The 27127-nt window shown below is 47.7% G+C and overlaps 1 protein-coding gene and 1 long non-coding RNA gene across 3 annotated transcripts in view; one reads left to right on the top strand and one right to left on the bottom strand.

The window, feature by feature from the left end:
- CAPN6 (calpain 6) overlaps positions 1-27127 on the bottom strand; it is a 247925-nt gene that overhangs the window by 93293 nt on the left and 127505 nt on the right. Inside the window, exon 3 of one of the 2 annotated variants that reach the window (XM_063937309.1) lies at positions 1779-1910. The exons of the other annotated variant lie outside the window; for it this stretch is intronic. Coding sequence (XP_063793379.1) covers positions 1779-1910 — 132 coding nt within the window. The remainder of the gene's footprint in view (positions 1-1778; positions 1911-27127) is intronic. 2 annotated transcript variants of the gene reach the window in all.
- The window catches only part of LOC134948992 (uncharacterized), a 186322-nt gene that overhangs the window by 70357 nt on the left and 88838 nt on the right, over positions 1-27127 (top strand). The gene's annotated exons all lie outside the window — the stretch shown is intronic.

Consider the following 27127-nt stretch of genomic DNA (forward strand, 5'->3'; position numbering starts at 1 on the left):
TCAAATCCGGAACTGAATACTCTGAAGTGATCGCAAGCGCTGAGTAGGTTTTGAGCTACTCTGAAACTACACAAAACATATTTGCAGGCGCTCCGCGTTACAACCGTTCGCATTTCTGCTAAGCTAAAGTACACTCCCAGTGGGCGGCGGCATAGCGTTTGCACAGCTGCTAAAAACTGCTAGCAAGCGATCAACTCAGAATGACCCCCTTTGACAATTGCTTCGCATAACCGTATCAGCATATACTGAAGATCACTTTGCATAACCACAGTAACATTGTATAGCACACACTGGCATTAAGACAAGCAGCATTCGAGAGTACATCATCACAAATAACTATCAGTATTAAAATTGCTTTAGCATTACTTCAGGCTTTGCCAGCACATTAGCATTAAATAGCATACAGTATATTATACTTTAGAAGAATGCAGGGCTACCACCAAGACATGGGAGGAGGGAGGGGAACCTATCCCCAATGTTTCTACCAAATGGGAAGCCTACCTCCTTTTCTCGGTAAGCAGGGCAACGGACTATGGGGAGCTTATCCCTTGAACTCCTGACCAATAAGGAGAGCCTACTCCCCCTTTTTTTACTATGAGAGCTAGGCATCCAGAGCTGAGAGGAGCCTACCCCCTTTTACTAATTACTCCCTCAAAATGCAGAGTTCTGGCAGTGGAAGGGTTACAGGGGCAGAGTCTAAAAGCGCAAAGGTTAAGTGAGGGTACCATGGTCGCATCACTTATTGCGGATTTTCTGCCACCTCCCGACTGCCCCTGTCTACGGTGCCACCCGGGATGCTAGGAACCACATTGGGGCTGCACCCTTGCGCAGAAGTCCGCTGTCAGGTCCTCCGCCGTGCCATCCTTGGTCCTCACAGCCAGGGGTTCTTTCTCCTTTCGCTGGCAGTGGATGCTCCTTCTCTCTCTGGCTCCTCTTCCTGGTGCTCTTTTCTGCCGGGGGTTGTCCAGTGCTCCACCTGTACACACGTCTTCGGATCTCCGCTGCTCCCACCGTTGGCTTCTCCTCCAGTTGGATGTCAGTAGTGGTCTTCTCCACCAACATTGTCCCAGTCCTTCTTGCAGCTGCCGCTGTTCCACTGGTGCTCCCGTGACCCTTTCTACCAGGTCAGGCAGTGGGCCGGACAATTCTGCTTCTGCTGGGGTCTTGTGGCTACTTCGTCCCACCGACGACTCCGGTCCCGCAGTCCGATGGTCGCGTAGTCCTCTGGCGGCGGTCGATGCCGATGTCCCAGATCTGCTCCTCGTTGATCCAGGTGAGCGATCCCGAGCTGCGGTGCTGCCTAAATATGCTCCGGACTCCCCAGGACCACCCCTGTCCCTTGCAGTCACTGGCTACCTGAGCCTCAGTAACAGACCACCCCCTAGTCAGTCAGCTCTGCGACCAGGGGACTCAATAATCGGGGCCCATTTTCCAGGGCTTCCTGTTGCTGGCCAGGGGGATGACCCATACAGGGACAGTGGCGCCAAAACCTCCCAGCCAGGGCTGACAGGGTCAATAAAAGGTCAGCCCAAGTATTGTTATGGTCTATAAAGGATTGCACTGAATGAGGGGGAATGATTGAGTACTCACTTAAAGAACAGAGGGGACCCTTTAAAAAAAAGAAAAAGATATGGGGGCATTGCACCAGGCATTGATACCCAGACAGGCCCAGGCCCGGGTAGCTGTCCTTTCTGCCTCTTGGTGCCCCTGGTTCCCTACACTAAGTTTTACAAATACAAACTGTGTCTCTGCCATTAAAATATGTCTTCCCTTAGTACCTTATTCCAGAGCGTCTGTCTGAGAGCAAGACAGGAGCAGGCAGCCACAAACCAGCAATTTCCCAGCTTTCCTTGGTGCAAGTCATGTTGGCTGACTCCATCCACAAACAGGTGAGGGTCATCACAGAGTTCCTATAGTTATAATAGATACACAAATGATTTATGCAGAGGAGACTGGATCGCTTACTGCTTACAAACAAATATTTTCCAGTATATAACATGGATCACTTGTTTCCGTGTTCTCTGTATTTTGAAAAGATATACATAGTGCTGCCGCAGTAGATGAAACCAGGGGCACATTATAGAGATTGCATAGTGAAACAAAATTTACCGATTTATAAAGTGGCTTTTTATCGAGGATGCTGCTATAATGAGGGTGACATATAGTGGATTTAGGGCCTAATTCAGCATGAATTGCTAATTAGAGAATTCACAAATTGAGCGATTATCGAACGGCTGCGCATGCATAGCGTTCGCATTGCTCATGCATGTTGTGTAATAGAGACAGATATACGTACAGAGTCGTAAACGTGATGTAGCCGCTGTTTGACTGACAGGAAAAGCAGCGTTTCTGGGTGGAAGTCTGCCATTTTCTGGGTGTGTCATAAAAAACGCAGGTGTGCCCAGGCATTTTTGGGGAGGGTTTTTGACAATTTACCGCAGACCACCTCCAGCCCGTCTCAGTCGCAGATTAGTGGCAGCCTCAGACCTATTCACATTTGCTCAGATGGCAAAGAATCTTCGATGTTCTGGGATTTGCGTATGCATCTGCGAGTGGATAGCGGTCTGCGATGCATTTGCAAATTTGCAGGGGGTGTTTTTTTTTTCTGTCAGGGCACCGCCTTTCTACTCACAGACAACTGCAATTTCTCAGATTTACGATCCATGTTGAATTAGGCCCTTACTACATTTTAACATACTTTATGCTTTGAACCCACTAGGCATTGGCGTATCTATAATGGGTGCAGTGTGTGCGGTGAACACGGGCTCAGAGTGCTAGCAGCAGCGCGACGGCTACGGGAGTGGAGGGGGCCCACACACGGAGTCTGCACACGGGTCCCCTCCTCTCTAGAGACGCCCCTGCCTCTAGGTCAGGCCTGGCCAACCTGTGGCTCTCCAGCTGTTGTAAAACTACATGTCCCAGCATGCCCTGCTACACTTTTGCTATTAGGAAATGCTAAAACTGTTGCAGAGCATGCTGGGATGTGTTGTTTCACAATAGCTGGAGAGCCACAGGTCGGCCAGGCCTGTACTAGGTGGTAATCGATGATTGTGTCATAAACAGGATGTGGCATTATACATGTAGACAACTGTACTTTATTTTTATATATCTGCTGGCCCTGATACTGTACATATATTTAACTACAGATAAAATAATACAAAATTATTTTGAGAAAATATGTATAATAAACAAACAGATATAAATGGACACAAAAATACTGTACAGAGATAAATCAGAACATAGATGGGATGTACCAAATGACATCGCCGCCATTCGTCACGATGCTAATCGCGTATGTACTTATATATGCGATTAGCAATGCGAAGGACAGCTCTTCTGATAAGAGCCGTCCTTTGCGATCTTCTGCAGCTCCCTGACTTCCGGGTTTCGGCTCCGGAAGTCAGTCTGCACATGTGCAGAGTGACGGGGGCAGCCGCGGTGCATGCTGGGAGGGATCCTTCCTTAACAATAAATTACTGTAGCTTACACGTTTGTTAGAAGGCTCAAAGTCACTGCTACTTATAGAATCATAGACGTTCACTTCTAACTAGAGATGTGCACTTGAAATTTTTCGGGTTTTGTGTTTTGGTTTTGGGTTCGGTTCCGCGGCCGTGTTTTGGGTTCGACCGCGTTTTGGAAAAACCTCACCGAATTTTTTTTGTCGGATTCGGGTGTGTTTTGGATTCGGGTGTTCTTTTCAAAAAACACTAAAAAACAGCTTAAATCATAGAATTTGGGGGTCATTTTGATCCCAAAGTATTATTAACCTCAAAAACCATAATTTCCACTCATTTTCAGTCTATTCTGAAAACCTCACACCTCACAATATTATTTTTAGTCCTAAAATTTGCACCGAGGTCGCTGGATGACTAAGCTAAGCGACCCCTAGTGGCCGACAACAAACACCTGGCCCATCTAGGAGTGGCACTGCAGTGTCACGCAGGATGGCCCCTTCCAAAAAACACTCCCCAAACAGCACATGACGCAAAGAAAAAAAGAGGCGCAATGAGGTAGCTGTGTGAGTAAGCTAAGCGACCCTAGTGGCGACACAAACACCTGGCCCATCTAGGAGTAGCACTGCAGTGTCACGCAGGATGGCCCTTCCAAAAAACACTCCCCAAACAGCACATGACGCAAAGAAGAAAAAAAGAGGCGCAATGAGGTAGCTGTGTGAGTAAGATAAGCGACCCTAGTGGCCGACACAAACACCTGGCCCATCTAGGAGTGGCACTGCAGTGTCACGCAGGATGGCCCTTCCAAAAAACACTCCCCAAAAAGCACATGACGCAAAGAAGAAAAAAAAGAGGCGCAATGAGGTAGCTGTGTGAGTAAGATAAGCGACGCTAGTGGCCGACACAAACACCTGGCCCATCTAGGAGTGGCACTGCAGTGTCACGCAGGATGGCCCTTCCAAAAAACACTCCCCAAAAAGCACATGACGCAAAGAAGAAAAAAAGAGGCGCAATGAGGTAGCTGTGTGAGTAAGATAAGCGACGCTAGTGGCCGACACAAACACCTGGCCCATCTAGGAGTGGCACTGCAGTGTCACGCAGGATGGCCCTTCCAAAAAACACTGCCCAAACAGCACATGACGCAAAGAAGAAAAAAAGAGGCGCAATGAGGTAGCTGTGTGAGTAAGCTAAGCGACCCCTAGTGGCCGACACAAACACCTGGCCCATCTAGGAGTGTCACTGCAGTGTCACACAGGATGGCCCTTCCAAAAAACACTCCCCAAACAGCACATGACGCAAAGAAGAAAAAAAGAGGCGCAATGAGGTAGCTGTGTGAGTAAGCTAAGCGACCCTAGTGGCCGACACAAACACCTGGCCCATCTAGGAGTGGCACTGCAGTGTCACGCAGGATGGCCCTTCCAAAAAACACTCCCCAAACAGCACATGACGCAAAGAAAAAAAGAGGCGCAATGAGGTAGCTGTGTGAGTAAGCTAAGCGACCCTAGTGGCCGACACAAACACCTGGCCCATCTAGGAGTGGCACTGCAGTGTCACGCAGGATGGCCCTTCCAAAAAACACTCCCCAAACAGCACATGACGCAAAGAAGAAAAAAAGAGGCGCAATGAGGTAGCTGTATGAGTAAGATAAGCGACCCTAGTGGCCGACACAAACACCTGGCCCATCTAGGAGTGGCACTGCAGTGTCACGCAGGATGGCCCTTCCAAAAAACACTCCCCAAACAGCACATGACGCAAAGAAGAAAAAAAGAGGCGCAATGAGGTAGCTGTGTGAGTAAGCTAAGCGACCCTAGTGGCCGACACAAACACCTGGCCCATCTAGGAGTGGCACTGCAGTGTCACGCAGGATGGCCCTTCCAAAAAACACTCCCCAAACAGCACATGACGCAAAGAAGAAAAAAAGAGGCGCAATGAGGTAGCTGTGTGAGTAAGATAAGCGACCCTAGTGGCCGACACAAACACCTGGCCCATCTAGGAGTGGCACTGCAGTGTCACGCAGGATGGCCCTTCCAAAAAACACTCCCCAAACAGCACATGATGCAAAGAAGAAAAAAAGAGGCGCAATGAGGTAGCTGTGTGAGTAAGCTAAGCGACCCTAGTGGCCGACACAAACACCTGGCCCATCTAGGAGTGGCACTGCAGTGTCACGCAGGATGGCCCTTCCAAAAAACACTCCCCAAACAGCACATGACGCAAAGAAGAAAAAAAGAGGCGCAATGAGGTAGCTGTGTGAGTAAGATAAGCGACCCTAGTGGCCGACACAAACACCTGGCCCATCTAGGAGTGGCACTGCAGTGTCACGCAGGATGGCCCTTCCAAAAAACACTCCCCAAACAGCACATGACGCAAAGAAGAAAAAAAGAGGCGCAATGAGGTAGCTGTGTGAGTAAGCTAAGCGACCCTAGTGGCCGACACAAACACCTGGCCCATCTAGGAGTGGCACTGCAGTGTCACGCAGGATGGCCCTTCCAAAAAACACTCCCCAAACAGCACATGATGCAAAGAAGAAAAAAAGAGGCGCAATGAGGTAGCTGTGTGAGTAAGATAAGCGACCCTAGTGGCCGACACAAACACCTGGCCCATCTAGGAGTGGCACTGCAGTGTCACGCAGGATGGCCCTTCCAAAAAACACTCCCCAAACAGCACATGACGCAAATAAAAATGAAAGAAAAAAGAGGTGCAAGATGGAATTGTCCTTGGGCCCTCCCACCCACCCTTATGTTGTATAAACAGGACATGCACACTTTAACCAACCCATCATTTCAGTGACAGGGTCTGCCACACGACTGTGACTGAAATGACGGGTTGGTTTGGACCCCCACCGAAAAAGAAGCAATTAATCTCTCCTTGCACAAACTGGCTCTACAGAGGCAAGATGTCCACCTCATCATCATCCTCCGATATATCACCGTGTACATCCCGCTCCTCACAGATTATCAATTCGTCCCCACTGGAATCCACCATCGCAGCTCAATGTGTACTTTGTGGAGGCAATTGCTGCTGGTCAATGTCTCCACGGAGGAATTGATTATAATTCATTTTAATGAACATCATCTTCTCCACATTTTCTGAAAGTAACCTCGTACGCCGATTGCTGACAAGGTGAGCGGCGGCACTAAACACTCTTTCGGAGTACACACTTGTGGGAGGGCAACTTAGGTAGAATAAAGCCAGTTTGTGCAAGGGCCTCCAAATTGCCTCTTTTTCCTGCCAGTATAAGTACGGACTGTCTGACGTGCCTACTTGGATGCGGTCACTCATATAATCCTCCACCATTCTTTCAATGGTGACAGAATCATATGCAGTGACAGTAGACGACATGTCCGTAATCGTTGTCAGGTCCTTCAGTCCGGACCAGATGTCAGCATCAGCAGTCGCTCCAGACTGCCCTGCATCACCGCCAGCGGGTGGGCTCGGAATTCTGAGCCTTTTCCTCGCACCCCCAGTTGCGGGAGAATGTGAAGGAGGAGATGTTGACAGGTCGCGTTCCGCTTGACTTGACAATTTTGTCACCAGCAGGTCTTTGAACCCCAGCAGACTTGTGTCTGCCGGAAAGAGAGATCCAAGGTAGGTTTTAAATCTAGGATCGAGCACGGTGGCCAAAATGTAGTGCTCTGATTTCAACTGATTGACCACCCGTGAATCCTTGTTAAGCGAATTAAGGGCTCCTTCCACAAGTCCCACATGCCTAGCGGAATCGCTCCCTTTTAGCTCCTCCTTCAATGCCTCCAGCTTCTTCTGCAAAAGCCTGATGAGGGGAATGACCTGACTCAGGCTGACAGTGTCTGAACTGACTTCACGTGTGGCAAGTTCAAAAGGTTGCAGAACCTTGCACAACGTTGAAATCATTCTCCACTGCGCTTGAGACAGGTACATTCCACCTCCTATATCGTGCTCAATTGTATAGGCTTGAATGGCCTTTTGCTGCTCCTCCAACCTCTGAAGCATATAGAGGGTTGAATTCCACCTCGTTACCACTTCTTGCTTCAGATGATGGCAGGGCAGGTTCAGGCGTTTTTGGTGGTGCTCCAGTCTTCTGTACGTGGTGCCTGTACGCTGAAAGTGTCCCGCAATTCTTCTGGCCACCGACAGCATCTCTTGCACGCCCCTGTCGTTTTTTTTAAAATTCTGCACCACCAAATTCAAGGTATGTGCAAAACATGGGACGTGCTGGAATTTGCCCATATTTAATGCACACACAATATTGCTGGCGTTGTCCGATGCCACAAATCCACAGGAGAGTCCAATTGGGGTAAGCCATTCCGCGATGATCTTCCTCAGTTGCCGTAAGAGGTTTTCAGCTGTGTGCGTATTCTGGAAACCGGTGATACAAAGCGTAGCCTGCCTAGGAAAGAGTTGGCGTTTGCGAGATGCTGCTACTGGTGCAGCCGCTGCTGTTCTTGCGGTGGGAGTCCATACATCTACCCAGTGGGCTGTCACAGTCATATAGTCCTGACCCTGCTCTGCTCCACTTGTCCACATGTCCGTGGTTAAGTGGACATTGGGTACAACTGCATTTTTTAGGACACTGGTGAGTCTTTTTCTGACGTCCGTGTACATTCTCGGTATCGCCTGCCTAGAGAAGTGGAACCTAGATGGTATTTGGTAACGGGGGCACACTACCTCAAGAAATTGTCTAGTTCCCTGTGAACTAACGGCGGATACCGGACGCACGTCTAACACCAACATAGTTGTCAAGGCCTTAGTTATCCGCTTTGCAACAGGATGACTGCTGTGATATTTCATCTTCCTCGCAAAGGACTGTTGGACAGTCAATTGCTTGGTGGAAGTAGTAAAAGTGGGCTTACGACTTCCCCTCTGTGATGACCATCGACTCCCAGCAGCAACAACAGCAGCGCCAGCAGCAGTAGGCGTTACACGCAAGGATGCATCGGAGGAATCCCAGGCAGGAGAGGACTCGTCAGAATTGCCAGTGACATGGCCTTCAGGACTATTGGCATTCCTGGGGAAGGAGGAAATTGACACTGAGGGAGTTGGTGGGGTGGTTTGCGTGAGCTTGGTTACAAGAGGAAGGGATTTACTGGTCAGTGGACTGCTTCCGCTGTCGCCCAAAGTTTTTGAACTTGTCACTGACTTATTATGAATGCGCTGCAGGTGACGTATAAGGGAGGATGTTCCGAGGTGGTTAACGTCCTTACCCCTACTTATTACAGCTTGACAAAGGCAACACACGGCTTGACAAATGTTGTCCGCATTTCTGTTGAAATACTTCCACACCGAAGAGCTGATTTTTTTGGTATTTTCACCAGGCATGTCAACGGCCCTATTCCTCCCACGGACAACAGGTGTCTCCCCGGGTGCCTGACTTAAACAAACCACCTCACCATCAGAATCCTCCTTGTCAATTTCCTCCCCAGTGCCAGCAACACCCATATCCTCCTCATCCTGGTGTACTTCAACACTGACATCTTCAATCTGACTATCAGGAACTGGACTGCGGGTGCTCCTTCCAGCACTTGCAGGGGGCGTGCAAATGGTGGAAGGCGCATGCTCTTCACGTCCAGTATTGGGAAGGTCAGGCATCGCAACCGACACAATTGGACTCTCCTTGTGGATTTGGGATTTGGAAGAACGCACAGTTCTTTGCGGTGCTTTTGCCAGCTTGAGTCTTTTCATTTTTCTAGCGAGAGGCTGAGTGCTTCCATCCTCATGTGAAGCTGAACCACTAGCCATGAACATAGGCCAGGGCCTCAGCCGTTCCTTGCCACTCCGTGTGGTAAATGGCATATTGGCAAGTTTACGCTTCTCCTCCGACAATTTTATTTTAGATTTTGGAGTCCTTTTTTTACTGATATTTGGTGTTTTGGATTTTACATGCTCTGTACTATGACATTGGGCATCGGCCTTGGCAGACGACGTTGCTGGCATTTCATCGTCTCGGCCATGACTAGTGGCAGCAGCTTCAGCACGAGGTGGAAGTGGATCTTGATCTTTCCCTAATTTTGGAACCTCAACATTTTTGTTCTCCATATTTTAATAGGCACAACTAAAAGGCACCTCAGGTAAACAATGGAGATGGATGGATACTAGTATACTTATGGATGGACCAGCGACTGCCGACACAGAGGTAGCTACAGCCGTGGACTACCGTACTGTGTCTGCTGCTAATATAGACTGGATGATAATGAGATGAAATTAATATATATATATATATAATATCACTAGTACTGCAGCCGGACAGGTATATATATATTTATTATGTAATGACTGATGACGGACCTGCTGGACACTGTCAGCTCAGCAGCACCGCAGACTGCTACAGTAAGCTACTATAGTAGTATGTATCAAGAAGAAAGAGAAAAAAAAAAAAACACGGGTAGGTGGTATACAATTATGGATGGACCAGCGACTGCCGACACAGAGGTAGCTACAGCCGTGGACTACCGTACTGTGTCTGCTGCTAATATAGACTGGATGATAATGAGATGAAATTAATATATATATATATATATATAAAATATCACTAGTACTGCAGCCGGACAGGTATATAAATTTATTATGTAATGACTGATGACGGACCTGCTGGACACTGTCAGCCTAGCAGCACCGCAGACTGCTACAGTAAGCTACTATAGTAGTATGTATCAAGAAGAGAAAAAAAAAACCACGGGTAGGTGGTATACAATTATGGATGGACCAGCGACTGCCGACACAGAGGTAGCTACAGCCGTGGACTACCGTACTGTGTCTGCTGCTAATATAGACTGGATGATAATGAGATGAAATTAATATATATATATATATATATATAATATCACTAGTACTGCAGCCGGACAGGTATATATATTTATTATGTAATGACTGATGATGGACCTGCTGGACACTGTCAGCTCAGCAGCACCGCAGACTGCTACAGTAAGCTACTATAGTAGTATGTATCAAGAAGAAAGAGAAAAAAAAAAACCACGGGTAGGTGGTATACAATTATGGATGGACCAGCGACTGCCGACACAGAGGTAGCTACAGCCGTGGACTACCGTACTGTGTCTGCTGCTAATATAGACTGGATGATAATGAGATGAAATTAATATATATATATATATAATATCACTAGTACTGCAGCCGGACAGGTATATATATTTATTATGTAATGACTGATGACGGACCTGCTGGACACTGTCAGCTCAGCAGCACCGCAGACTGCTACAGTAAGCTACTATAGTAGTATGTATCAAGAAGAAAGAGAAAAAAAAAACACGGGTAGGTGGTATACAATTATGGATGGACCAGCGACTGCCGACACAGAGGTAGCTACAGCCGTGGACTACCGTACTGTGTCTGCTGCTAATATAGACTGGATGATAATGAGATGAAATTAATATATATATATATATATATATATATATATATAATATCACTAGTACTGCAGCCGGACAGGTATATATATTTATTATGTAATGACTGATGACGGACCTGCTGGACACTGTCAGCTCAGCAGCACCGCAGACTGCTACAGTAAGCTACTATAGTAGTATGTATCAAGAAGAAAGAGAAAAAAAAAAACCACAGGTAGGTGGTATACAATTATGGATGGACCAGCGACTGCCGACACAGAGGTAGCTACAGCCGTGGACTACCGTACTGTGTCTGCTGCTAATATAGACTGGATGATAATGAGATGAAATTAATATATATATATATATAATATCACTAGTACTGCAGCCGGACAGGTATATATATTTATTATGTAATGACTGATGACGGACCTGCTGGACACTGTCAGCTCAGCAGCACCGCAGACTGCTACAGTAAGCTACTATAGTAGTATGTATCAAGAAGAAAGAGAAAAAAAAAAACCACGGGTAGGTGGTATACAATTATGGATGGACCAGCGACTGCCGACACAGAGGTAGCTACAGCCGTGGACTACCGTACTGTGTCTGCTGCTAATATAGACTGGATGATAATGAGATGAAATTAATATATATATATATATATATATATATATAATATCACTAGTACTGCAGCCGGACAGGTATATATATTTATTATGTAATGACTGATGACGGACCTGCTGGACACTGTCAGCTCAGCAGCACCGCAGACTGCTACAGTAAGCTACTATAGTAGTATGTATCAAGAAGAAAGAGAAAAAAAAAACCACGGGTAGGTGGTATACAATTATGGATGGACCAGCGACTGCCGACACAGAGGTAGCTACAGCCGTGGACTACCATACTGTGTCTGCTGCTAATATAGACTGGATGATAATGAGATGAAATTAATATATATATATATATATATATATATATAATATCACTAGTACTGCAGCCGGACAGGTATATATATTTATTATGTAATGACTGATGACGGACCTGCTGGACACTGTCAGCTCAGCAGCACCGCAGACTGCTACAGTAAGCTACTATAGTAGTATGTATCAAGAAGAAAGAAAAAAAAAAAAAACACGGGTAGGTGGTATACATATACAATTATATATATATTATATACAATTATATATATATATATATATATATATATATATATTAAACTGGTGGTGATTAATTAAACTGGTGGTCAGGTCACTGGTCACACTATCAGCAACTTGCAAGTAGTACTCCTAAGCAGACAATCACAATATATACTGGTGGTCAGTGTGGTCACAATGGCAGTGTGGCACTCTGGCAGCAGAGTGCCAGCAAAAGTGTGCACTGTACGTTAAAATATGTACTCCTGCTCTCAGACTCTAACTGCTCCCCACTGTCTCCCCCACAAGTCAGATATACAGTCACACTATCACTTCAGCAAGTAGTAGTACTCCTCCTAATGCTCCCCAAAATTACTAAAGTAAATAATACTGTGTCTCTCTCTACTCTAGTCTCACTCTCTATAAACGGAGAGGACGCCAGCCACGTCCTCTCCCTATCAATCTCAATGCACGTGTGAAAATGGCGGCGACGCGCGGCTCCTTATATAGAATCCGAGTCTCGCGATAGAATCCGAGCCTCGCGAGAATCCGACAGCGGGATGATGACGTTCGGGCGCGCTCGGGTTAACCGAGCAAGGCGGGAAGATCCGAGTCGCTCGGACCCGTGTAAAAAAACCTGAAGTTCGGGCGGGTTCGGTTTCCGAGGAACCGAACCCGCTCATCTCTACTTCTAACCATTGTATACTGTATGTATAAGGCATTTACCCCGTTTACCACATTTTCCTAATGTACCAAACCCTGGCAGCCAGGTCAGTGCCGCGGAGGGGATTGCCAGCATTCGCTGGCGATACCCCATAGAAGCTTATGGCCTTCTCTCCACGTCGGCCCTGCTGCACAGCCGATTGTCAATATATCGTTAGATATATTGTCACGTCGGTGTGTGTGTACGGACAGTCAGCTGACCGCCCGTACACAAGCTGCAGCAGCTGGCGGTGACTGACAGCTGAACTGGGCAGGCGTGTGTAAATGCTCGCCCAGTTCATGATGTCAGTCCCCAACATATCGGGCAGTGTGTATGCACAGCACACTGCTCGATCTGGCTTTAGATATATTTGCAGATCAATTGATCTGCTGATATATCTGTAGGTGCGTACCCAGCATTAGGAATCACAGGTTAAAAAAGTATACTGGCGCTGGCTGTTTATCCAATGAATAAAGGGACGATTGAACAAAAAAACACAATTTATTGCACATTTATTAAAAAAGAGAGCTACCACACCTCTCCGTTAGTATTAAAAAGGTGTATTCTAAAATAAAAGACCACTTGTATCCACCTCAATAATCATTCAGCCAAAGATGCTGGCTAGGGCTTATTCCACAAAGTATCACAAGTTAATTTAAAGTGATGGTATTACCCAATATTTCAATTGCAGTCCCCAATGTATCTCTATTCAAGCGGAGATCCAAATAGCAAAAGGAGAGTGATCCGGGTCCCAATTGGCTGTCACTTATAAAGTCCAGTGGATGCAAATATGAGTACAAATTTTGTCAGAAATGGAGATGAAGGGTACAAGGCTTGAGGTCTGTAGTGGTGAGCTCAACGCGTTTCGATGGTGTAATGGCTGCCAGCTTCCTCAGGAGCATGTTTCCAGTGTCACCAGGTTCTGTTTATAAGGGTGGTCTTCAGTATGCCAGCTGTCGGGATCCCGGCGCACAGTATACCGGCGCCGGAATCCCGACAGCCAGCATACCGACACTTATTCTCCCTCGTGGGGGTCCACGACCCCCTGGAGGGAGAATAAAATAGCGTGGCATGCGTAGCGCACCACCGTGCCCGCAGCGTGGCGAGCGCAGTGAGCTTGCAAGGGGCTCATTTGCGCTCGCCACACTGTCGGTAAGCCGGCGGTCGGGCTCCCGGCGCCGGTATGCTGGTCGCCGGGAGCCCGACCGCCGGCATACCATACCACACCCGTTTATAAACCCTCTTAATTGAGGCAGAAGTCACAGCACCTGTTGTGCTAGTTAGTCCAATATACAAAAACTTCCCAAAAAACAATAGATATCCCATGTCACGATCCGGGTATCTGGACGCCATTTCTTACCCATCAGATGCCTCCTAAGGCTGGCTCAGCGCTCCAGGACCGGATCCCATCTGTTATCCTGATGTGTACATTCCTGTATCCTCTCCTGTCACTCTGGGACGCTGTCACAGTAAACGCCATATTACACCTGGCATGGCGTCTCCCGCGGCCTCCACCGCCGTCCCTGAACTTCTGCATGCAGAGTGTCTGAGTGGCGATTACGTCAGCCGCGGCCTCCGCTGTGTCCGCGTGGTTGGATGTGCATCTGTCAGCCTGGCGCCTCCTGTCTCCGGTGGCCGGCGCCGCCATTACTGTTTTCATTACCACATGGATTACAAACCAAACTTCCCTCCAAGTGTCTGCATGGGCGCAGCCATCTTGGATTCTGTCAGCTGATCATTTCCACCAATCTGTTCTCAGTATTGATAATCTGCATAATTGCCTAGCCAATCCCTTCCTTGCTGCAGGTATAAATACACTGTGCCTGAGCAAGGAAGGCGTCAGTGCTTTGGTTGTCAAACCTAGTTCCTGTTTGTCTCTCTCCTGTGATTGTCTTCCAGGTTCCAGCTCCTGTCTCAAGACTTCCACCATAGAGACCCGCACCAGCATTCCACCTGCGGTGTAGCCTGACTCTCCAATCCATTGTGGATTCATCTGTTTCCAGCTACAACATTACCTGCTTCCAGCTCAGCTTCCAGCAGAGTACAGCTTCCCTTAAAGGGCCGGTGTCCTTTCTACACTTTACCACTCTCCACCGGTATTATTATTTCTCCGCTCTCAAGTTCTACATTTCAGTTCATATTTCATCGCTCCCAAGTTCATTTATTATTTAACTGGTTCCAGCTAGAGATGAGCGCCTGAAATTTTTCGGGTTTTGTGTTTTGGTTTTGGGTTCGGTTCCGCGGCCGTGTTTTGGGTTCGAACGCGTTTTGGCAAAACCTCACCGAATTTTTTTTGTCGGATTCGGGTGTGTTTTGGATTCGGGTGTTTTTTTTCAAAAAACACTAAAAAACAGCTTAAATCATAGAATTTGGGGGTCATTTTGATCCCAAAGTATTATTAACCTCAAAAACCATAATTTACACTCATTTTCAGTCTATTCTGAATACCTCACACCTCACAATATTATTTTTAGTCCTAAAATTTGCACCGAGGTCGCTGTGTGAGTAAGATAAGCGACCCTAGTGGCCGACACAAACACCGGGCCCATCTAGGAGTGGCACTGCAGTGTCACGCAGGATGTCCCTTCCAAAAAACCCTCCCCAAACAGCACATGACGCAAAGAAAAAAAGAGGCGCAATGAGGTAGCTGTGTGAGTAAGATTAGCGACCCTAGTGGCCGACACAAACACCGGGCCCATCTAGGAGTGGCACTGCAGTGTCACGCAGGATGTCCCTTCCAAAAAACCCTCCCCAAACAGCACATGACGCAAAGAAAAAAAGAGGCGCAATGAGGTAGCTGACTGTGTGAGTAAGATTAGCGACCCTAGTGGCCGACACAAACACCGGGCCCATCTAGGAGTGGCACTGCAGTGTCACGCAGGATGGCCCTTCCAAAAAACCCTCCCCAATCAGCACATGATGCAAAGAAAAAGAAAAGAAAAAAGAGGTGCAAGATGGAATTGTCCTTGGGCCCTCCCACCCACCCTTATGTTGTATAAACAAAACAGGACATGCACACTTTAACCAACCCATCATTTCAGTGACAGGGTCTGCCACACGACTGTGACTGATATGACGGGTTGGTTTGGACCCCCCCCAAAAAAGAAGCAATTAATCTCTCCTTGCACAAACTGGCTCTACAGAGGCAAGATGTCCACCTCATCTTCACCCTCCGATATATCACCGTGTACATCCCCCTCCTCACAGATTATCAATTCGTCCCCACTGGAATCCACCATCTCAGCTCCCTGTGTACTTTGTGGAGGCAATTGCTGCTGGTCAATGTCTCCGCGGAGGAATTGATTATAATTCATTTTAATGAACATCATCTTCTCCACATTTTCTGGATGTAACCTCGTACGCCGATTGCTGACAAGGTGAGCGGCGGCACTAAACACTCTTTCGGAGTACACACTTGTGGGAGGGCAACTTAGGTAGAATAAAGCCAGTTTGTGCAAGGGCCTCCAAATTGCCTCTTTTTCCTGCCAGTATAAGTACGGACTGTGTGACGTGCCTACTTGGATGCGGTCACTCATATAATCCTCCACCATTCTATCAATGTTGAGAGAATCATATGCAGTGACAGTAGACGACATGTCCGTAATCGTTGTCAGGTCCTTCAGTCCGGACCAGATGTCAGCATCAGCAGTCGCTCCAGACTGCCCTGCATCACCGCCAGCGGGTGGGCTCGGAATTCTGAGCCTTTTCCTCGCACCCCCAGTTGCGGGAGAATGTGAAGGAGGAGATGTTGACAGGTCGCGTTCCGCTTGACTTGACAATTTTGTCACCAGCAGGTCTTTCAACCCCAGCAGACCTGTGTCTGCCGGAAAGAGAGATCCAAGGTAGGCTTTAAATCTAGGATCGAGCACGGTGGCCAAAATGTAGTGCTCTGATTTCAACAGATTGACCACCCGTGAATCCTTGTTAAGCGAATTAAGGGCTGCATCCACAAGTCCCACATGCCTAGCGGAATCGCTCCCTTTTAGCTCCTTCTTCAATGCCTCCAGCTTCTTCTGCAAAAGCCTGATGAGGGGAATGACCTGACTCAGGCTGGCAGTGTCTGAACTGACTTCACGTGTGGCAAGTTCAAAGGGCATCAGAACCTTGCACAACGTTGAAATCATTCTCCACTGCACTTGAGACAGGTGCATTCCACCTACTATATCGTGCTCAATTGTATAGGCTTGAATGGCCTTTTGCTGCTCCTCCAACCTCTGAAGCATATAGAGGGTTGAATTCCACCTCGTTACCACTTCTTGCTTCAGATGATGGCAGGGCAGGTTCAGTAGTTTTTGGTGGTGCTCCAGTCTTCTGTACGTGGTGCCTGTACGCCGAAAGTGTCCCGCAATTTTTCTGGCCACCGACAGCATCTCTTGCACGCCCCTGTCGTTTTTTAAAAAATTCTGCACCACCAAATTCAAGGTATGTGCAAAACATGGGACGTGCTGGAATTTGCCCATATTTAATGCACACACAATATTGCTGGCGTTGTCCGATGCCACAAATCCACAGGAGAGTCCAATTGGGGTAAGCCATTCCGCGATGATCTTCCTCAGTTGCCGTAAGAGGTTTTCAGCTGTGTGCGTATTCTGGAAAGCGGTGATACAAAGCGTAGCCTGCCTAGGAAAGAGTTGGCGTTTGCGAGATGCTGCTACTGGTGCCGCCGCTGCTGTTCTTGCGGCGGGAGTCCATACATCTACCCAGTGGGCTGTCACAGTCATATAGTCCTGACCCTGCCCTGCTCCACTTGTCCACATGTCCGTGGTTAAGTGGACATTGGGTACAACTGCATTTTTTAGGACACTGGTGAGTCTTTTTCTGACGTCCGTGTACATTCTCGGTATCGCCTGCCTAGAGAAGTGGAACCTAGATGGTATTTGGTAACGGGGGCACACTGCCTCAATAAATTGTCTAGTTCCCTGTGAACTAACGGCGGATACCGGACGCACGTCTAACACCAACATAGTTGTCAAGGACTCAGTTATCCGCTTTGCAGTAGGATGACTGCTGTGATATTTCATCTTCCTCGCAAAGGACTGTTGAACAGTCAATTGCTTACTGGAAGTAGTACAAGTGGTCTTCCGACTTCCCCTCTGGGATGACCATCGACTCCCAGCGGCAACAACAGCAGCGCCAGCAGCAGTAGGCGTTACACGCAAGGATGCATCGGAGGAATCCCAGGCAGGAGAGGACTCGTCAGAATTGCCAGTGACATGGCCTGCAGGACTATTGGCATTCCTGGGGAAGGAGGAAATTGACACTGAGGGAGTTGGTGGGGTGGTTTGCGTGAGCTTGGTTACAAGAGGAAGGGATTTACTGGTCAGTGGACTGCTTCCGCTGTCACCCAAAGTTTTTGAACTTGTCACTGACTTATTATGAATGCGCTGCAGGTGACGTATAAGGGAGGATGTTCCGAGGTGGTTAACGTCCTTACCCCTACTTATTACAGCTTGACAAAGGGAACACACGGCTTGACACCTGTTGTCCGCATTTCTGGTGAAATACCTCCACACCGAAGAGCTGATTTTTTTGGTATTTTCACCTGGCATGTCAACGGCCATATTCCTCCCACGGACAACAGGTGTCTCCCCGGGTGCCTGACTTAAACAAACCACCTCACCATCAGAATCCTCCTGGTCAATTTCCTCCCCAGCGCCAGCAACACCCATATCCTCCTCATCCTGGTGTACTTCAACACTGACATCTTCAATCTGACTATCAGGAACTGGACTGCGGGTGCTCCTTCCAGCACTTGCAGGGGGCGTGCAAATGGTGGAAGGCGCATGCTCTTCACGTCCAGTGTTGGGAAGGTCAGGCATCGCAACCGACACAATTGGACTCTCCTTGTGGATTTGGGATTTCAAAGAACGCACAGTTCTTTGCGGTGCTTTTGCCAGCTTGAGTCTTTTCAGTTTTCTAGCGAGAGGCTGAGTGCTTCCATCCTCATGTGAAGCTGAACCACTAGCCATGAACATAGGCCAGGGCCTCAGCCGTTCCTTGCCACTCCGTGTGGTAAATGGCATATTGGCAAGTTTACGCTTCTCCTCCGACAATTTTATTTTAGGTTTTGGAGTCCTTTTTTTACTGATATTTGGTGTTTTGGTTTTGACATGCTCTGTACTATGCCATTGGGCATCGGCCTTGGCAGACGACGTTGCTGGCATTTCATCGTCTCGGCCATGACTAGTGGCAGCAGCTTCAGCACGAGGTGGAAGTGGATCTTGATCTTTCCCTAATTTTGGAACCTCAACATTTTTGTTCTCCATATTTTAATAGGCACAACTAAAAGGCACCTCAGGTAAACAATGGAGATGGATGGATTGGATACTAGTATACAATTATGGACGGGCTGCCGAGTGCCGACACAGAGGTAGCCACAGCCGTGAACTACCGCACTGTACTGTGTCTGCTGCTAATATATAGACTGGTTGATAAAGAGATAGTATACTCGTAACTAGTATGTATGTATAAAGAAAGAAAAAAAAACCACGGTTAGGTGGTATATACAATTATGGACGGGCTGCCGAGTGCCGACACAGAGGTAGCCACAGCCATGAACTACCGCACTGTACTGTGTCTGCTGCTAATATATAGACTGGTTGATAAAGAGATAGTATACTCGTAACTAGTATGTATGTATAAAGAAAGAAAAAAAAAACACGGTTAGGTGGTATATACAATTATGGACGGGCTGCCGAGTGCCGACACAGAGGTAGCCACAGCCGTGAACTACCGCACTGTACTGTGTCTGCTGCTAATATATAGACTGGTTGATAAAGAGATAGTATACTCGTAACTAGTATGTATGTATAAAGAAAGAAAAAAAAACCACGGTTAGGTGGTATATACAATTATGGACGGGCTGCCGAGTGCCGACACAGAGGTAGCCACAGCCGTGAACTACCGCACTGTACTGTGTCTGCTGCTAATATATAGACTGGTTGATAAAGAGATAGTATACTCGTAACTAGTATGTATGTATAAAGAAAGAAAAAAAAACCACGGTTAGGTGGTATATACAATTATGGACGGGCTGCCGAGTGCCGACACAGAGGTAGCCACAGCCGTGAACTACCGCACTGTACTGTGTCTGCTGCTAATATATAGACTGGTTGATAAAGAGATAGTATACTCGTAACTAGTATGTATGTATAAAGAAAGAAAAAAAAACCACGGTTAGGTGGTATATACAATTATGGACGGGCTGCCGAGTGCCGACACAGAGGTAGCCACAGCCGTGAACTACCGCACTGTACTGTGTCTGCTGCTAATATATAGACTGGTTGATAAAGAGATAGTATACTCGTAACTAGTATGTATGTATAAAGAAAGAAAAAAAAACCACGGTTAGGTGGTATATACAATTATGGACGGGCTGCCGAGTGCCGACACAGAGGTAGCCACAGCCGTGAACTACCGCACTGTACTGTGTCTGCTGCTAATATATAGACTGGTTGATAAAGAGATAGTATACTCGTAACTAGTATGTATGTATAAAGAAAGAAAAAAAAACCACGGTTAGGTGGTATATACAATTATGGACGGGCTGCCGAGTGCCGACACAGAGGTAGCCACAGCCGTGAACTACCGCACTGTACTGTGTCTGCTGCTAATATAGACTGGTTGATAAAGAGATAGTATACTACTACTAATATTATATATACTGGTGGTCAGGTCACTGGTCACTAGTCACACTGGCAGTGGCACTCCTGCAGCAAAAGTGTGCACTGTTTTAATATAATATTATGTACTCCTGGCTCCTGCTATAACCTATAACTGGCACTGCAGTAGTGCTCCCCAGTCTCCCCCACAATTATAAGCTGTGTGAGCTGAGCAGTCAGACAGATATATAATATATATAGATGATGCAGCACACTGGCCTGAGCCTGAGCAGTGCACACAGATATGGTATGTGACTGACTGAGTCACTGTGTGTATCGCTTTTTTCAGGCAGAGAACGGATATATTAAATAAACTGCACTGTGTGTCTGGTGGTCACTCACTATATAATATATTATGTACTCCTGGCTCCTGCTATAACCTATAACTGGCACTGCAGTAGTGCTCCCCAGTCTCCCCCACAATTATAAGCTGTGTGAGCTGAGCAGTCAGACAGATATATATAATATTATATATAGATAATAGATGATGCAGCACACTGGCCTGAGCCTGAGCAGTGCACACAGATATGGTATGTGACTGAGTCACTGTGTGCTGTGTATCGCTTTTTTCAGGCAGAGAACGGATTATAAATAAAACTGGTGGTCACTATCAGCAAAACTCTGCACTGTACTGAGTACTCCTAATGCTCCCCAAAATTAGTAAATCAAGTGTCTCTCTAATCTATTCTAAACGGAGAGGACGCCAGCCACATCCTCTCCCTATCAATCTCAATGCACGTGTGAAAATGGCGGCGACGCGCGGCTCCTTATATAGAATCCGAGTCTCGCGATAGAATCCGAGCCTCGCGAGAATCCGACAGCGTCATGATGACGTTCGGGCGCGCTCGGGTTAACCGAGCAAGGCGGGAAGATCCGAGTCGCTCGGACCCGTGAAAAAAAACATGAAGTTCTGGCGGGTTCGGATTCAGAGAAACCGAACCCGCTCATCTCTAGTTCCAGCCAGTATCCACTCCGTGCTAACAACAGTCTGGTTCCAGCCAGTATCCACAGCAGCTGTTTTATCTTCAGCAACCCAGCTTTTCCTGGAACACCAGCTGGCACAATCCTGGGTTATCTCCATTGCTACAGTCGGGCCTGGTAAGGACTTTCCATCTAGAAGATCATAAGAACTATCTCACACTACCAGTGCCCTGTGGCTCCTGCCATCCTGTAGTACCCAGGAACTGTATTTATTCTTTGCTGACTTTTACGTTTTCTTTTACTGCTGCTGTATTGCGGAGTTGTCATAATAAACATCATTGACTTTTATCCAAGTTGTCGTGGTCACGCCTTCGGGCAGTTATTATCCATGTTACTTACATGTCCAGGGGTCTGATACAACCTCCCAGGTTCCTGTACATCTCAGCCCCTACAACTGAGGCTGCCTCCCGTCAGCTCAGGCCCTCAGTTGTGACAGTAAGCACTGACCTAATGAATCCAGCCGGAGACCAGGATCAAGTGGCCAGGCCGATGCAAGAACTGGCAGCCCGACTAGAACATCAGGAGGCTGCACAGGGCCACATCATCCGCTGTCTCCAGGATCTCTCTACTCGGCTGGATGGGATTCAGACAACTCTCCGTGGATCAGGCGCGTCTGGTGCGTCAACCACAGTGACTCCAGCTATAACCCCACCCACCTTACCCATTTCTGCTCCACGTCTTCATCTTCCAACGCCAGCAAAATTTGACGGATCTCCAAGATTCTGCAGGGGATTTCTCAACCAGTGTGAGATTCAGTTTGAGCTACAACCTGGCAATTTTCCCAGTGACCGTACAAAAATTGCCTACATTATTTCTCTTCTCAGTGGCTCAGCCCTTGATTGGGCATCACCGTTATGGGAGAGGTCCGACACCCTGCTATCTTCCTACACTGCCTTCGTGTCAACATTCAGGCGCATCTTCGACGAGCCAGGCCGGGTAACCTCAGCTTCATCCGAGATTCTCCGTTTACGCCAGGGGTCACGTACTGTAGGACAATATCTGATACAGTTCCAGATCCTGGCATCCGAACTGGCATGGAACGACGAGGCCCTGTATGCTGCATTCTGGCATGGCTTATCTGAGCGTATTAAAGATGAGTTAGCTACCAGAGACTTACCTTCTAAGTTAGATGAGCTAATCTCACTCTGCACGAAAGTTGATTTACGTTTCAGAGAGAGAGCAACTGAGCGTGGAAGATCATCTGCTCCAAAATCTTCTGCTCCTCCTCCTCGTCAACTGTCACCATCTAAAGATGAGCCCATGCAACTTGGCCGTTCCCGTTTAACTCCTGCTGAGCGCCGAAGACGTCTCTCCGAGTTTCTCTGTCTCTATTGTGCAGCTCCGTCTCACACCATTAATGCCTGTCCCAAACGTCCGGGAAACTCCAAATCCTAGCTCGCCAAGGAGAGGGCCGGCTAGGAGTAATGATCTCCTCTCCATCTCCTCAAGATTGTAATCTCCCAGTCTCGCTTCAAGTTGCTCAACGTTATCGGAACGTCATTGCCCTCCTTGATTCCGGAGCAGCTGGGAACTTTATTACCGAAGCCTATGTTAAACGGTGGTCCCTACCCACCGAGAGACTTCCTTCGTCCATTTCTTTAACTGCCGTGGATGGCAGCAAAATTTTTGATGCAGTTATTTCTTTAAGGACTCTACCAGTTCGTCTGAGAGTGGGAGTTCTTCATTCCGAACTTATTTCTTTTTTAGTGGTTCCAAGAGCCACACATCCTGTGGTCCTGGGCCTTCCATGGCTCCGTCTTCACAATCCTACAATTGATTGGACGACTACGCAAATCCTGGCATGGGGTTCCTCCTGTGCTGAGACATGTTTGTTTAAAGTATTGCCTGTCTGTTCTTCCTCCCCCAGGTCGTCTGATGTTCCACCTCCTCCATATCAAGATTTCACGGATGTGTTCAGTAAAGCTTCTGCTGATATCCTTCCTCCTCATAGAGAATGGGACTGTCCGATTGATCTCGTTCCAGGGAAGGTTCCACCTCGAGGCCGAACTTATCCGTTGTCTCTGCCTGAGACGCATTCTATGGAGGAATATATTAAAGAGAACCTAGCAAAGGGGTTCATTCGACCTTCTTCTTCTCCAGCCGGCGCAGGCTTCTTTTTTGTAAAAAAGAAAGATGGTGGTCTGCGGCCGTGCATCGACTACAGAGGTTTGAACGACATTACCATCAAGAACCGTTATCCTTTACCCCTGATTACTGAGCTCTTTGACAGAGTTAGCGGAGCTACCATCTTTACAAAGCTGGACTTGCGAGGTGCATACAATCTCATCCGGATCCGTGAGGGTGACGAGTGGAAGACCGCCTTTAACACCCGTGACGGACATTATGAGTACCTCGTCATGCCCTTCGGATTGAGCAATGCTCCAGCTGTCTTCCAGCATTTTGTCAATGAGATCTTCAGAGACATTCTATACCGTCATGTCGTGGTCTATCTAGACGATATCCTCATTTTTGCCAACGATTTAGAGGAACATCGTTTTTGGGTTAAAGAGGTTCTGTCCCGTCTCCGTGTCAATCATCTCTATTGCAAATTAGAAAAATGCGTCTTTGAAGTCAAGTCCATTCCGTTTCTAGGGTACATTGTGTCCGGTTCCGGACTAGAGATGGATCCTGAGAAACTACAAGCAATCCAAAATTGGCCGGTACCCTTAACCCTCAAAGGGGTCCAGAGGTTCTTAGGGTTCGCCAACTATTACCGAAAGTTTATACGAGACTTTTCCACCATTGTGGCGCCTATTACTGCTTTCACTAAGAAGGGTGCTAACCCGTCCAAGTGGTCTGAAGAAGCCATGCAAGCATTTCATCTTTTAAAACAAAGGTTCATCTCTGCGCCTGTTCTGAAACAGCCTGACATCGACTCTCCTTTCATCTTAGAGGTGGATGCCTCCTCCGTTGGAGTAGGAGCGGTGTTATCTCAGAGGGCTAAAGATGGCCATTTACACCCTTGCAGTTTCTTCTCCCGGAAGTTCTCCCCAGCTGAGCGCAACTATGCCATTGGCGACCAGGAGTTGCTAGCCATCAAGCTCGCTCTAGAAGAGTGGAGGTATCTGTTGGAGGGAGCTTCTCATTCAATCACCATACTTACAGACCACAAGAACCTTTTATACCTGAAGGGCGCACAATGTCTCAACCCTCGTCAGGCCAGATGGGCACTTTTCTTTTCCAGGTTCGACTTTAAACTCCAGTTCTGTCCGGGCTCTCAGAATCGCAAGGCCGATGCCCTTTCCCGCTCATGGGAGCAAGAAAATGAGTCAGAGTCTTCAGACAAGCATCCTATTATAAATCCGTTGGCATTCTCCACGGTAGGGATGGACTCTACGCCCCCATCAGGGAAAAGTTTTGTGAAGCCGATGCTAAGGAAGAAGCTCATGCATTGGGCCCATGCTTCCCGTTTTGCCGGACATACAGGTATCCAAAAAACCCTGGAATTTATCTCTAGGTCCTATTGGTGGCCAACTCTGAAAAAGGACGTCTTGGAGTTTATTGCATCTTGCCCAAAGTGTGCCCAACATAAAGTATCCCGCCAGTCGCCTGCGGGGCAACTGGTTCCACTATCCGTTCCCCGTCGACCATGGACCCACTTGTCGATGGATTTCATTACAGACTTACCCATGTGCAACAAGTTCAATACCATCTGGGTGGTAGTTGACCGGTTCACCAAGATGGCACACTTCATTCCTCTCACCGGTCTTCCGTCAGCTTCCAAGTTGGCTCAAGTATTCATACAAGAGATCTTCCGACTCCACGGTCTTCCTGAAGAAATTATCTCAGATCGAGGAGTTCAATTCACAGCCAAATTCTGGCGAAGTTTATGTCAAGTCCTCCAAGTCAAGCTAAAGTTTTCCACGGCTTACCATCCTCAGACCAATGGTCAAACCGAGAGGGTGAATCAGGACTTGGAGGCCTTCCTCCGCATCTATGTGTCCTCCTCTCAAGATGACTGGGTTCAATTACTTCCCTGGGCCGAGTTCTGTCATAACAACCAGTATCATTCTTCATCTGCTTCAACACCATTCTTCACTAACTTTGGATTCCACCCTAAAGTCCCTGAGTTCCAACCGCTTCCAGCAACTTCTGTTCCCGCAGTGGATATCACCTTGCATCAGTTTGCCAATATCTGGAAGAGCGTACGATCAGCTCTGCTCAAGGCATCGTTCAGGTACAAGAAGTTTGCGGATAAGAAGCGTCGAGCAGTTCCTGCTCTCAAGGTGGGTGATCGGGTATGGTTATCCACGAAGAATTTGAGGTTAAGAGTTCCCAGTATGAAGTTTGCACCTCGCTATATCGGTCCTTTCAAGATTGAACAAGTCATCAATCCTGTTGCTTACAGACTCCAGTTGCCTCCCTTCTTAAAAATACCCAGGACATTCCATGTTTCCCTGTTGAAACCGCTGATCTTGAATCGGTTTCATTCCTCACTTCCTCCAACTCCGAAAGTCCAAACTCAACGAGGCGTTGAGTATGAAGTGGCCAAGATCCTGGACTCACGTCACCGTTACGGTCAACTACAATATCTTATTGACTGGAAGGGTTATGGTCCTGAGGAACGTTCATGGACCAATGCTTCTGATGTCCATGCTCCTGCCTTGGTCCGGAGATTCCATTCCAAGTTTCCTCAAAAGCCAAAGAAGTGTCCTGGGGCCACTCCTAAAGGGGGGGGTGCTGTCACGATCCGGGTATCTGGACGCCATTTCTTACCCATCAGATGCCTCCTAAGGCTGGCTCAGCGCTCCAGGACCGGATCCCATCTGTTATCCTGATGTGTACATTCCTGTATCCTCTCCTGTCACTCTGGGACGCTGTCACAGTAAACGCCATATTACACCTGGCATGGCGTCTCCCGCGGCCTCCACCGCCGTCCCTGAACTTCTGCATGCAGAGTGTCTGAGTGGCGATTACGTCAGCCGCGGCCTCCGCTGTGTCCGCGTGGTTGGATGTGCATCTGTCAGCCTGGCGCCTCCTGTCTCCGGTGGCCGGCGCCGCCATTACTGTTTTCATTACCACATGGATTACAAACCAAACTTCCCTCCAAGTGTCTGCATGGGCGCAGCCATCTTGGATTCTGTCAGCTGATCATTTCCACCAATCTGTTCTCAGTATTGATAATCTGCATAATTGCCTAGCCAATCCCTTCCTTGCTGCAGGTATAAATACACTGTGCCTGAGCAAGGAAGGCGTCAGTGCTTTGGTTGTCAAACCTAGTTCCTGTTTGTCTCTCTCCTGTGATTGTCTTCCAGGTTCCAGCTCCTGTCTCAAGACTTCCACCATAGAGACCCGCACCAGCATTCCACCTGCGGTGTAGCCTGACTCTCCAATCCATTGTGGATTCATCTGTTTCCAGCTACAACATTACCTGCTTCCAGCTCAGCTTCCAGCAGAGTACAGCTTCCCTTAAAGGGCCGGTGTCCTTTCTACACTTTACCACTCTCCACCGGTATTATTATTTCTCCGCTCTCAAGTTCTACATTTCAGTTCATATTTCATCGCTCCCAAGTTCATTTATTATTTAACTGGTTCCAGCCAGTATCCACTCCGTGCTAACAACAGTCTGGTTCCAGCCAGTATCCACAGCAGCTGTTTTATCTTCAGCAACCCAGCTTTTCCTGGAACACCAGCTGGCACAATCCTGGGTTATCTCCATTGCTACAGTCGGGCCTGGTAAGGACTTTCCATCTAGAAGATCATAAGAACTATCTCACACTACCAGTGCCCTGTGGCTCCTGCCATCCTGTAGTACCCAGGAACTGTATTTATTCTTTGCTGACTTTTACGTTTTCTTTTACTGCTGCTGTATTGCGGAGTTGTCATAATAAACATCATTGACTTTTATCCAAGTTGTCGTGGTCACGCCTTCGGGCAGTTATTA

This window comes from Pseudophryne corroboree, chromosome 8 (genome assembly GCF_028390025.1).
Source record: "Pseudophryne corroboree isolate aPseCor3 chromosome 8, aPseCor3.hap2, whole genome shotgun sequence".
Classification (NCBI taxonomy): Eukaryota; Metazoa; Chordata; class Amphibia; order Anura; family Myobatrachidae; genus Pseudophryne; species Pseudophryne corroboree.